This window comes from Chenopodium album, chromosome 25 (genome assembly GCF_948465745.1).
Source record: "Chenopodium album chromosome 25, dcCheAlbu1.1, whole genome shotgun sequence".
NCBI classification, from domain to species: domain Eukaryota; kingdom Viridiplantae; phylum Streptophyta; class Magnoliopsida; order Caryophyllales; family Amaranthaceae; genus Chenopodium; species Chenopodium album.
This window is the reverse complement of record NC_137858.1, coordinates 33,732,931-33,746,896: the sequence shown is the minus strand read 5'-3', so window position 1 is coordinate 33,746,896 and position 13,966 is coordinate 33,732,931. Positions and strand designations below refer to the sequence as shown.

The 13,966-nt window shown below is 33.0% G+C and overlaps 1 protein-coding gene and 1 pseudogene across 2 annotated transcripts; both read right to left on the bottom strand.

The window, feature by feature from the left end:
• Nucleotides 1-227: 227 nt before the first annotated feature.
• On the bottom strand, nt 228-1,446 carry LOC145614133 (expansin-A11-like). The gene is made up of 3 exons (XM_081669132.1): nt 1,305-1,446; nt 857-1,178; nt 228-537 (listed from the first exon to the last, which is right to left on the bottom strand). Exons 1-3 carry the CDS (start codon nt 1,444-1,446, stop codon nt 228-230), a joined length of 774 nt encoding a protein of 257 aa, XP_081525258.1.
• A 2,517-nt stretch (nt 1,447-3,963) lies between these two features.
• Nucleotides 3,964-5,078, bottom strand: LOC145614011 (expansin-A11 pseudogene; annotated as a pseudogene). Its single transcript, XR_014107037.1, has 3 exons — nt 4,931-5,078; nt 4,386-4,707; nt 3,964-4,279 (listed from the first exon to the last, which is right to left on the bottom strand). The product of XR_014107037.1 is annotated as an expansin-A11 pseudogene (transcript).
• Nucleotides 5,079-13,966: the final 8,888 nt, after the last annotated feature.

Sequence of the window (13,966 nt, the reverse complement as noted above, 5' to 3'; positions counted from 1 at the left end):
AGAAATGAATTCATTATTGCCAAACAATAACACAAACACAAAAACCAACTATATGTGAAAGCAACTAAATAATTCCTAGTTGCTCTCTTGATTTAGCCAAATGATAAGAGTTGGCGGGTTGCTACAATGGGAAAAAACAAGCATTGAGCACACCGACCTCTGCCAACCTTAGTCCTGGCTTAAACCCAAACGAACGTTACACTATAATGCAAACGCGCTCCATATTGTTACTTGAACTGTATACTAGTCGTAAATGTCTGTCCAAATCTCCAATTAGCAGGAATCACGTTGTTAAATGTTTGAGTTTGGCCATCAGTAGTAGTGACTCTAAAGGACAAAGATTGTCCATTAAGGTAAGCCAATGACTGCCAGTTAGCCCCCCAATTTCTAGACATCGCCATCCAGTTGGTTTTCGATCCCTTGATTGAAACAGATTGGATTGATCCCGCTCCACCTACATTGGTGATCAATACAAGCTCAAAGTAGTCCCTTCCATTGATAGTAAATCTCACTCCTCCTTGCTTGATGCACGGAACCCTGTACAAAATAAAAAGCAATTCAGTATTTAATTTGGACGTATCATATAATATGTGCAGTTATGTGTTAAGGCTAAGATCAAATAGGCTAGTAAATAGTAATTGTTCTTAATGGGAAATTCCCTGTTTCTCACGGTGTGAAACGAAATTTGTTTCTCATGGGGGCATTTTCGTAAATAAATCAACAACTTTTTCAATATTGTGGGCTCCACAGTTGAATAAAGTTGAAAAAGTTGTTGATTTATTCACAAAAATGCCACCATGAGAAACAAATTTCGTTTCTCACCGTGAGAAACTGGGGCATCCTCCTTCTTAATTACCTTTGAAAGATGACAGGAATGATTCCACCTCTGTAAATGCCAATCTTCTCCCAGATAGGTTGCGCCATGTCAAAGTGTTGGCGAGGAGGGTTACACCAACCTCCAGCATTGTTAGGCAGTGCATAATTTGGAGGGCAGAAGTTAGTTGCAGTAATAGTGACCGAAGCTCCTTTCCTGCACCACGTGGGATCCGTGTTATAGTCACACATGATCTTGTAGCATTGCCCACATGCCGCACCATTGTTGAACAATGCAGTACTTAGAGCCGCGGTGCTAGTCCCATACCCAGTAGAGTACAAATTGCCGTACCCACATGCTCCTCCTGCATAACAATAATAAAAATAAAAAACATTAAGTCCTATGTTGCTTCGATTTTTATATCACAATCAATATTGGCCAAAGTAGTGAATGATTTGTAAGTCGATTAAATGAAGGGGGAAATACATACCCATAGTTCCAGAAGCATCACTACCACCGTAGAAAGTGGCATGAGCCTTCTGCCATCCAGAAGCCACAAAAGCATCAACATTAATGTTTAGGATACATAATCCTAGAAAAACAGTAGAAATGGCTAAGGCTGATTTGCTCATTTTTTTTAAGTTCAAAACAAGAGAAAAAAGAAGCTAAGAATAATGAAGGGGGGTTTGTGATAGAGAATGTTGTTGTATTTGATGATATAAACGTAGAAACAATGCTTCCTTATATACGCATGGAGTAGGTGTGTTGCTCTCTAATTTCAAGCGATTTGCAACCACCTCACATGGAACGAATATTGTACGTATGAGAGAGAACAATTATGAAATTGCAATGTTCAATAAATACTAAAACCCCAAATTTGGAGTATCTTTTCAAATAAGTCTTGTCTTATACTTTTTTTTTTTTTGCTACATCTTACATTCTTACATTTGAACTTTGGAGGTGGTAATTTCCAGTTTATCTATCCCCGAATTAGTCTTAACAAAATAAGGGTTTTGCTAATTAATGTCCGAATATACTTTATAGTACAATACAAGTATACAACAATTGTTTCTCATCTGTTTTTTTGGTAAGTGTTATACTTTTCTTTCACAATTATATTTTTCCTCTTAAATCCCTCAATTTTCAATTAATTATACATTGATCAAGGTGTAACACTTAAAGAAAACCAGAGAGAATAAAATTTTGCCAAACATGTTGTAAAAATGAAAACAATTGGCCAATTGGTTCCATTGAGTACGTGATCATGTTATGGCAGAACTCTTGAAATCCGGCTATTGAGTCGGGTCGTATCATGCTCATAAATATCATTGTTATCAAACATTATATTATTCTACGTTACTAAACTGTACTTCGTGTTTGTTATCATTACAAATTATATGCATTATTAATTTACTATTGAAGTATTGATACGTCCTGCGTCGTACCAAAATATAAAAGAAAAAATTATTAAAGCTTATCTAATTTGTACAGATTGCCCTATCAACCCTAATTTTTGGTTATTGGTAGTCTTTTTAATACGAGTATTAAAAATATAATTATATAATCTAAGATAATTGGTCAACGTTGCCGAGTTGGTGATTATGAAATTTTTTAAAGATGATTAATCAACGTTGCCGAGTAAACGAACATGGCCTTATGGTATGATATTAAATTTGCTAATTAATTTTATAATACTAAGTATTATATTAGTGGATGTTGAGCCTTGGCAACGTCCAGCATTCACACGAACACCTATATTTTTCACGTACTTCCCCCATATTATTTTAGTTGTTTTACGCTTTTTTTTATTGATTTTTGACATTATCTACATATTTGATGGTTGTTTAAATATAAAGAAAATAATACAGGTTAGTTATGTTGAGTATTGGTAAATTTGTATCACCATACATATTCAAAATATCTAGCTAATTTTTTATATTTATACTACAGTACTTAACAATTAATAATAGGACATTTTGTGAAAAACTACCTCATAAAACACTTTTTTTGCGAGAAATTACCTAATAAAAAAGATGTTGTAAGAAACTACCTTATAAAAGGGTAAATGTTGTAAGAGACTACCATTGATCGGAAAGTCACCGTTGACTTTCAAATTCCGTCATCCTTTTCTTTTTTTTACTTTACATCAATTCCTATAACTTTCTCTCTCCTAATTCCAACCACCTTTTTATTTTTCTCTCTAACCCCACATGCATATTTGTACTCTCAATTTTTAGTTTTAAAGGATATTTAACTTTCTTAATTGCCTTGCAAATTGAGAAATAGGAATGTAATAAAGGGACGGAGGGAGTATAAATTTAAAATAAATCTTAAGTCAATTGCCAAAATGTACACTTTTTTTTTTCTTTTTCTTTCTTTTTTTTTTTTTTTTTTACCAACCTCTGTCCATCACCAAAATTCTAATTGGTTAAAATAAGTTCAAACAATATATGTTTTGCGATAATGACATCAATATTATGAAACTATCATAGTTTTGTATGTTTTGTACGTTTATTAGACACATAATTATTTGCATTTGTTAAATCTTAGAGAATAAGATATAGGTCTAGGCAATCTAATAAGAAAGACAAGCTATAGCTAGGTGCACTTACAAACTCAAAGAGATTCTATGTTAAAATCAATAAGTGACAGTAATAGGTATTAGAGTCACGTATATAAACAAAGCTAAGAAACGTGTACAAAGACACAATTCCTCATTTTCCATTTATCAATCTTTTCTTTAAGCTTAAAGAAGTTTCAATTTCATGAATTGAACAATATACAAAGTTGATGTACTAACTCATCAATCACATCATAAAATGTAGCACAAAAGAAAAAGGTAAAACGAAGGATGAGGGATGACCAAAATCCAAATAGTATATTTTCATTAAACATTGTATTAAGGTGGAAAGGATCTTGAATTCATAGAAAATGAATTCACTGTCACTAATCAAACAAAACAAATTAAATTACAATGATATGTATATGTATATAAAGAAAGCAACATAATAATTAACAGTTTCCTTCTTAATCAAGCCACTTAATATATTACAAACTGATCCTTTTGGCGGGCTGCTTCAGTGTGAAAAACAGAATGAGCACACCACTGCCTCTCTTAATAGCACACTTAGCTTCATGTACTGCGCTCCAGAAACTTACTTGAATTGTACGCGACTCGAAAACGTCTGACCAAATCTCCAATTAGCAGGAACAACATTGTTAAAAGTTTGGGTTTGGCCATCTGTAGTAGTGACTCTGAAAGACAGAGATTGTCCATTAAGGTAAGCCAATGATTGCCAGTTAGCTCCCCAGTTTCTAGACATCGCCATCCAGTTGGTTTTCGATCCCTTTATCGCAACAGATTTGATGGATCCTGCTCCTCCTACATTGCTTATCAATACAAGCTCAAAGTAGTCCCTTCCATTGATGCTGAATCTCACTCCTCCTCGCTTTATGCAGGGTACCCTGTAACAAAATGAAATAACAGTTCAATACTTGAACATCATATCGTTTAATATATGAAATTATATGTTAAGAGTAAAGACTAATAAGAGCAGCTGTTATTAACTACCTTTGGAACATGACAGGAATGATTCCACCTCTGTAAACGCCGATCTTCTCCCAGATAGGTTGGGCCATGTCAAAGTGTTGGCGAGGAGGGTTACACCAACCTCCGGCATTGTTTGGCAATGCATAGTTAGGAGGGCAGAAGTTAGTTGCAGTAATAGTTACCGAAGCTCCCTTCCTGCACCATGTTGGATCCGTCTTATAGTCACACATGATCCTATAGCATTGCCCACATGCAGCACCACTGTTGAACAATGCAGTACTTAAAGCCGCGGTACTAGTCCCATAACCAGTAGAGTACAAGTTGCCGTATCCACAAGCTCCCCCTGCATTACAATAATAAAAATTCAGTTCTATGCTGCTTCGATTTTATGTACAGTCCATATAGGCCGCAGTAATAAATGATAACTAAATCAATAAAGTTATTATAAATTTATAAAAATTTATTCCCTCCGTCCTTTAATTAGATTCCTACTTCTTTCTACTATGTGAGGAATAAATGCTAGAAGTAGGAATCTAACTAAGGGATGGAGGAAGTATGTAACATACCCATAGTTCCAGAAGCATCACTACCACCGTAGAAAGTGGCATGAGCCTTTTGCCATCCAGAAGCCACGAAGGCATCGACATTAGTATTCAAGAAACATAACCCTAGAAGAGTTGTAGCCAAGGCTAATGCAGCTTTGTTCAATTTCATTTTTCACTTCTAAAGCAAATAAAATAGAAAAGGAAACTTAGAAGTTTAGAGAAAATGAGCTAAATAAGAATAGTAAGAATAAAGAAGAGAATTTTTGTGTAGGAGAATGTTGTTGTATTTGATGAAAAAAAAATGTAAGAGTGATGTTTCCTTATATACGCGACGAGTAGGCTAGTTTACTCAATAATTTAATGTCATTTGCAACAACCTCACATGGAAATGAATAAAGTACGACGTATGAGAGAGAACAATTTCAGAAACCGCAAAGTTTAAAATATTAACAAGTCAAACCCAAAATTTGGAGTTTGTTTACATAACAACCGTACAAATTATCATAACAATCCAAATTTGGAGGTTTAAGTTCTCAATTTGTCTTAAATGACTTCTAACTTCTACTATAAGTTAAATAATGATATATAATTATGCAAATTGTTTGCGCCATTTATCTTTTTAGGGTATTTTAATTTATTTGCGTATAATTTTTTTAATAAAAGATTTTTTTTTCTCACTACTTGTCTCTGAATTGGATCTCACCTTCATCCATGTACCATTTTTGTTGCTCATTATTTTTTTTTTCATGTGTATAAACTAGAATTTACATAGAGTCTAGACAATAGATATTATTATCACACATTGATTTTATTATTTTCCTTTCTTTTTACACTCTTATATATGCATCCTTTTACCATGTGATTTGTATAGTTTGGCCTATATTAAATAAAAGTTTTATGTTTACAAAATCGACTTTTATGTATGTTGAAAAGATGATAAGCTTATTGTGTACTCCGTACATGTGCACTACTATCTATCAACTAAACAGTGGGCATTCTTCCCTCTAAATCCATAGAGTATATGTTACTCATTAATATTACTTGTAGCGCTCTTGAAGGCGGCCTTTTGAGTCGCGTCATATAAATATATAATTACATTAAGCTTATAAAACTTAGTTTATTCTACGTTAGCAAATTGTCATTAATTTTGTGTTTATCTATATTTAAAACCTTGAAGCTAGTAAATTGTAGGTATTTGTTGATGATTCATACATTTTGCGTGGTGCCAAAATAAGAAGAAAACAAAAATAAAATCTATATATATAACTTGTACCAACTGAATGAAATATCATTTTTCCTAAATTTCCGGTGATTGCTAATTATATATAGATATTAGAAAAATAAAATATCTAATCTATAATACGTAGTAGGATGAATCGGAGTTGGTGATTATGAATCCATTTAATTAAGATAGCTTGCAACAAAATTCTTCAATCACCAATGACCTAATTAGCATGCATTATGTCCCCCATATCATAATAATAATAACAATAAATTTATATAATTAAATAAATCGACATGCATTATGACATTATAAATATAATAAATTAGAATAAATCAACAAGCATTATGACATGTGATAATAATTAGTAGATGTTGAGCCTTGGACGTTAATCTAGAGAGTAAGTATTCAAGTACATTTTTTAAGTCCTTAACTAGCAAGTTGAATGCTTCAACTACCTCGATCTCTTTAAATGCAAGTAAGTAATTAAGCACTTGACTACGCATACGGACTGGTACAATTATAATCCATGGATATATACAATAATAATAAGCGTACGTGATTACAAGTCAACCAGCATTGTCGAATTAATTGCTGTTCGTCTAGCTTCACCAAGGGTTCAAATCCGGTTTCCCATTAATTCGTACTAATTCCTATGTTGGACACTAGACTTGGCGAACAGGTCATTCAGGTCAGGTCTGGGTCGAGTCACTTTTGGATCAGCTAACATTTGGATCAATTCAATTCGGGTTATGGGTATAACTCAAATTAGGTATCGAATCGGGTCAATTTAAAGTAAATTTCAAGTTGGGAACCTCCTTTATTGCCTTCCGTAGCTAAACCTCATTTAAGTGGAAGTAATAATATCGAGTCACAAATTTTGAATAGTTGATGTTGTGCATTATTGACCACTCCCCCCTCCCCTCCACCAAACCTCCTTCATATGTTTTGTGAAACTTGTTTATAAGTACTATTTCCGTTACATATTATTTGCAACGATTTGACATAAAGTAGAGAGGAAAAACTGCACGCAAATGTCTAATCGTTGCAAATAATATGTAACAGAGCTAGTATATTAAAATTGTTCCTAAACCGCCCAAAAAATTTAGGTTGCTGAATTCTTCCAATGCAGCCCTTTGTAATCCCTATTGACCTAGAAGAATGGTTGGGCAATGAGGAAATCAGACATTGATGTTTTAGATATTAGAATTTCCATATAGTTTAAACATAGGAATTAAAGTTGTTGCAATTACCAAATAATTAATAAGGATTGTTGTTTTAGGTTTTAGATAGGATATTGGAATAGAGAGTTCAAAGCCGAAATAAATATTTTCATTATTATGTCAATGATGAATTGAAAACTTATATGGAATTTTCTTTATTTCTTAAACATATCTTAATATATAGCCATGTCTTGTATGTGGCTAGCCACACGATATGACCACATTGGTTTATAATAGTAATCTTGATTTATATTTATGAGTAACCTCATTTTTTCATAACAGTAATCTCATGTTATTCATAAAAGTAATCCAAATTAGAGCTTTTTTGGTGCAGCAGGTCACACCGTGTGGCCTGCTGCCAAGTCAGTAAAAATAACGGATTCTGACACGTGCATGACGGGGTTACTATTCATGGCATAACGGGGTTACTGGTTTTGTCAGGGTTACTTGTATTTTTCAGGGGTTACTTGTATTTTTTTTTCAGGGGTTAATTGTATTTTTTTTTCAGGGGTTACTTGTATTTTTTTTCAGGGATTACTTGTATGGGTTAATTCAAGGGTTACTTGTATGAGTTACTTATTCAAGGGTTACTTGTATGAGTTACTTATTCAGGGGTTACTTATATGAGTTACTTCAAAGGTCGATTGTATGAATTACTTATTCAATGATTACTTGTTAGTTATTCAAGGGTTAGTTGCTTGTAGGCCCCAAACCAAACCAGTAACACCTTACAAGTAACCCTTGACCAAAACCAGTAACACCCTACAAGTAACCTGTAACTAAACCAGTAACACCCTACAAGTAACCCTAACCAAAACCAGTAACACCTTACAAGTAACCACTGACCAAACCAGTAACATCCTACATCTAACCCTCGACCAAACCTGTAACACCCTACGTGTAACCCCTGACCAAACTAATAACACCCTACAAGTAACCCCTAACCAAACTAGTAACATCCTACAAATTTTAACATAGAATGTTCGGTCTAAGATTCCACGAAGAAAAAGAGCTCAAATTTCTTTGGTTCTCATCGATTTCACTACTTCAAATGTTGTTGATGATCTTAAGGATAATTAATCACAATTTTTCACAGCAATTTGACACCCGATTTCTATAATTTTGAGCTTTAATTGCAGCAATATGGCAAAGAGGAGAGAGAAAAAGGGTGGAGTAGAGATATGCTTGTTAGTGATGTGTGGTTTGGCTTGAACAAGAAGCTAAGAAAAGAGGAGAGAGAAAATTGGTGGAGCAGAAATATGGTTGTTGGTGATGTGTGGTTTGGTTTAGAGAAGAGTTGTGGTATTTTAAAAAATAATAATAATAACTGTGGCTGGCCACACAAAAATTTGTGAATCCTAATTCATTATACGAGTAAAATCAAGTAATTTAGAAATAAATAACCTAATTTGTTCATTCCAGTAACCCCTATTTTTTTGTTTTAAAAAATGAAAGAATAATTCCGCTGATTAAAGAGTAACATTTATTTCTCATTTAAGTAACATACATACATTAAGTTAACCCCATTTTGTCATCATTGTAACCTCTTACTACTTATTTAATTTTCTTATATGTGATTATGTAAAGTGGCCACACCATGTGGCTAGCCACGTATAAGAATTTGTGTAATATATTTTGTTTCGAAAATCTAATTATTGGACACAATTTATCAATTAATTTTAATGGCATGTAAATTTTGGTGCAAAATTAGTTGACAACTTCATTATTTTAATTAGTTGCTTGTACATATTGCCTAATTCATGATCAAACGTTGATTAACAAAAAAAAAAAAAAAAAAAAAAAAAAAAAGGTTCCTTACGCTAAAGATAGAAAAATAATTGATCACTTGTATTTCCCCATTATACGCATGATTTATCGTGCTAAATATCCGTAGCACATTTTTAGTCTAAAGTACAAAATTACGGATCAAGTACAAGTTGATGCTTCATCATTGGCTTTTAACCAACAAAACTAACAACCAAGTGAGGTCAAACACTCAAACGTATCAATTTCAACAATGTCTTTTAATAAAGTTTATTGAGTGAATGATATTCTCTTGCCTTTGACTTTAAATTTGATTAACTACTTTAATCTTCAATATCCAACTTGTTCAACGAAATAAACATTAAAATGAATCGCCCACCAGGCCACCACTTAGACCTTGTTTATTTCATCTTAGAAAATAATATTGGAAAAATTAGAAATAATAATTTCAACTTTCATCAATTTTGTTAAAATAATCTCAACTTTGGATTATTCTAAAATAATCCGAACTTTGGGGGTCATTTTTTTTCTTCAAGCCCTTACCGGTCAACCAAATTCAATAACCTATTATATCAGGTCACTTGACACTAATATGTGGATGGTGCACCCGGGTGCACCATGCGCATGGCACACACGGAAAGAACATTAGGTATAACTAAAAGAACATGGGCAAAAAATAAAAAACATTATAGATATTTATAAAGAACGTGAGCATAATATGTTCTTTAAATTTGATTATAATGTTCTTTGAGTTTGAACTATATGTTCTTTATTTGTACATTTAAAAAAAAAAAAAAAATCAATCACCCGAGTAACGAGGAAAAAGAACATGTTCTTTAATGTATTATCATGTTCTTTTTGTACGTAAATACTTTATGTTCTGTGGCTAGAGGTAATCAAAGTTAAAATGGCTCGCCCGAAGTGGACGGATTCACTAGTGGAAAAAAGGTCATCCGTAACGGGCAAAAAGGGCCCATCCGTAATTTAACGGGCAACGTCTGTTACGTATGCGGCCGTTACGGATGGCCATTATTATTCGTAACGGGCACCGTTCGTTACGAATAACTACTTATAATGTATTTTTTGCCTCCCAAATCGGGTCGGACCAGCCCGTAACTTTAAATTTTTGGGTGGGTTTGGAATGCGTTATTATGCATTTTAGATGATTTTTTTTACTCGACACGAAAGCCCGCATGACCGGACCATTTTGGGCGGGTTTGGGCCCAAAAATTTCGGCCCAAAACTCGGTTCGACCCGAAAAATGAGCTGATTTTTTAACCATGGCCCGACCTGCCCAATGATCACCTCTATCTTTGTCAAACACAAACATGTTCTTTTTTGTCAAATATAATATAATGTTCTTTTTTAAATACGCACCCGAGTAACATAAAAATAACATTTTTTTTTTTGTAAAAACTCTATATTCTTTGTAATGTCATGTTCTTGTCAAACATAAACATATTCTTTTGTCAAATACATATATGTTCTTTTTAAAACACTAGCATGTTCATTTTTTATACCATGTTCTTTGAAATATGTCTAATGTTCTTTCCGGGTGCACCATGCGCTTGGTGCACCCGGGTGCACTATACTATTTTCAGCTTGACACGTGTCAAGTCCTGATTGGTTCAAAAAAAAAATTAAAAAAAAAAAGAAAATAAAAACCTAGCCAGCAGCCTCCCTCCTCACCGTTCCACCATAACCTCCACCACCACATAAAGCCTGCCGCCTCACCATCGCCGGACAGCCGCCGTTCTTCCCTTAGTGGACCGTCCCTCGTCATTTTCCCCCTTTCCCGAAATCTCCTTCAACCCCCTATGCAACCACCAAAGAAAGCCCTTTCCCACTCCCAAAAAACCCTAATTACTCCTCCCCCACCCCAAAACCCTAGTGGCTACGGTTTTCGATGGGGGGGAAGGGGTTTTAGTGGTTTTTGAGAGTGAGAAAGGTGGTTTAGAGGCGTTTTCGAGTGGGGCTGGTGGTTTAGAGGGATTTTTCGAGAGTGGGGCTGCTCGTTTTTGGGGTTTTTGGGAGTGGGGCTAGTGGTGGCATGGGAGTTTCGAGTAGGGGATGGTGGTTTGGTCGGAGCGGCGACCCTAGTGGCTCGGCTGGTGGTGGGGGAGAGACGACCGGCGACGAAGGAGGTGGTTGGGCTAGCAGGTTGCCAAATTTTTAGGGTGGTTGGGGTTTTGGCTGGATGGTTTTCTATTTTTTTAATATTTGTTTTTTTATATATATTTTTTAACCAATTAATTTTTGAAACGTGTCACTTTAACAAAAAAAAAAAGAAAAAAACCCGTTAAACCGGTAACCGGTATTTGGGATTGAAGAAAAAGAAGACCCCCAAATTTCGGATTATTCCAGTATAATTCAAAGTTGGGATTATTCTACCTAAATTGATGAAAGTTGGGATTATTTTTTCTAATTTTTCTATTTTTAGTAAAAATGAGTTCAGTTCAATGAAAATATTTTCAGTTTAGTAAAAACAAGTTCAGTTCAATAAAAATAATTTCAATTCAGTAAAAATAAGTTCAATTCAGTAAAAGTTATTTTAGATCAGTAAAATTCAGTAACTTTAAAGAAGAAATATAATAAAAAAATCAACAAAAATAATTTCAGTTCAGCAAAAATAATTTCAATTCAGTAAATTCATTAAGGTCAGTGAAAATAATTTAAATTCAGCAAAAATAATTTCAATTCAGTAAAAAATAATTTTTGTTCAGCAAAAATAATTTCAGTTCAGTTTAAATGATTTCAGTTAAGTAAAAATAAGGTGAAGTGAACAGGGACTTGTTTCCAAAAAAAAAAAAAAAAAATGAACGGGGCCTAATATTTCTTTTTTTATTAGCAACTTAAGGCGGTGACTTATTAATGACTTTGTTTTTCTTTCTTTCATAAAATAAATAATGACTTTGTTTTTTTTTTCGGTGAAATTAATGACTTAGGGCCTATTCACATTTACTGAACCGAGCTGAACTAAACTGATTGGAGCTGAACTGAACTGAACTGATTGGAGCTGAACTGAATTAAGCTGAAATGAATATTTTATGAGAGAAGAAAATTAGGATCTAAAATGAACTGAACTGATTGGAGCTGAACTGAACTGAACTTAATTGATTGTAGCTGAACTTAAATTAAGTAAATATGAACAGGCCCTTAGTATTAATTTGGTTAATACATGTTTTAATTTTTTTTGATTTTTTTCTCTAATTTATTTTTTTTTGAAGGAACTTTTTCCTTCTTTCATTTAACTCACATGGTCTCCAAAACGCATTTATTAGATGTGTATCTTCATTTCGCAAAATTTTTAAATTTTTGATGGTAATAAAAGATGCAAATGAGAAAGGAATATAACTAATTAATAACATGTTAGATGTCACATAACTTTAATATCTCTAATGGATTTACCAAAATTCATGGCCAAAATATATAAAGTTTAACCCATATATTGACAATGGGGCAAAAAAAATAGACACAAAATAGTATTTTTTTTTTCCCTTCATGATTATCCTAAATTATTTGGAGCATTTTGACCAACACAAAAATGTAAACAAATAAATAGACTTTTTTTAGTTCAAATAGTTGGTAGTGTCCCGTCAAAAAAAGAAATAGTTAGTAGTGGAATATTATTATACATAAAACATAATTCAAATTTTTTTTTAAAAATAAAATAAGAAAATTGTTAAATGAATTGAAGGGTTATTTTATTGTATTTGGTAGGTGATAGAATACTATTCTATAGAGTATATTTTACATTTCCTTGGTTTTTTAAAACTTGTACACAGTTTGACTTTTACACTATTTATTTGCTTGACTTTAACTAATTTTTATGATTAAATAAGCAAAAATTATATTTAACTAGCTTTTTCTTAACTAGCACAAATTTAAGCAAAATGAAACGTTAAGGGCTTGTTTGGCATTTTTTTTTTGTTTTTCAGTTTTTAGTTTTTTAGAAAAATAAAAAAACCAAAACAGGAAACCAAAAAAAGATGTTTTCACTTTCCTATTGTCAGTTTTTAAAATTACCAGAGTTTAATAAATACGACTAAATTTTTATTTATTATACGACATATATCATATGCTTTTGAAAAACAAAAATTTTAAAAACAGAAAACCACAATGACGTTAAACGAATACTAAATTTATTTTTTCCAACAAAAAAAAAAATCCTAAGTTTATTCTTTGTGAATTTATTACTATTATGTTGGGCCTTAAATAAAAGCTTGGATTAGAATACCGAACACAAGATTTGGACAGGTAAGGCAAATTTAAAAAATATTTTAGAATTGAGGCCCAACAGTCAGGGATGGTTCTTTGTCGAGGCTAGTCCAAAAGTGTCGGACAGTAGCATATTGGATCATAAGAAGGTTGACGGGTTGGGATGGCTCTTAGGCTGTTTATATAGGTCATGATGAAAGAGTCGATTAGAGCTAAATAAACGGGTAATTAAAATGAAGAAAAAGGTGGGAGATAAAAGTAAGAACAAATGGATTCGATTATTGACAAGCCAAATGGACGAGTAAGAGAAATCGAAAAAAAAATATGGAAATTTTGTTTAGAACTACTCTAAAAATAGGGTCATTTGTAAACAACTACCCGTTTTTTTTTATTTGTTAAGAACTACCTAGAAGTTATAAAACGATTGGGTAGTACTACCCATCAACGTTTTCCGTAAAAAAAAAACGTAAATGGGGCCCACTTTTTCACTTTTCTCACTTAATTAACTCCCCTAATAACATTTTCTCTCCTCCCTAATTAACTTCCCCTAAACCCTAGAAATTAAAAACCCCAAATTTAGACATCCTACGAATTACAATGGCCAATTAGTTATTAATATGCATTTGAATT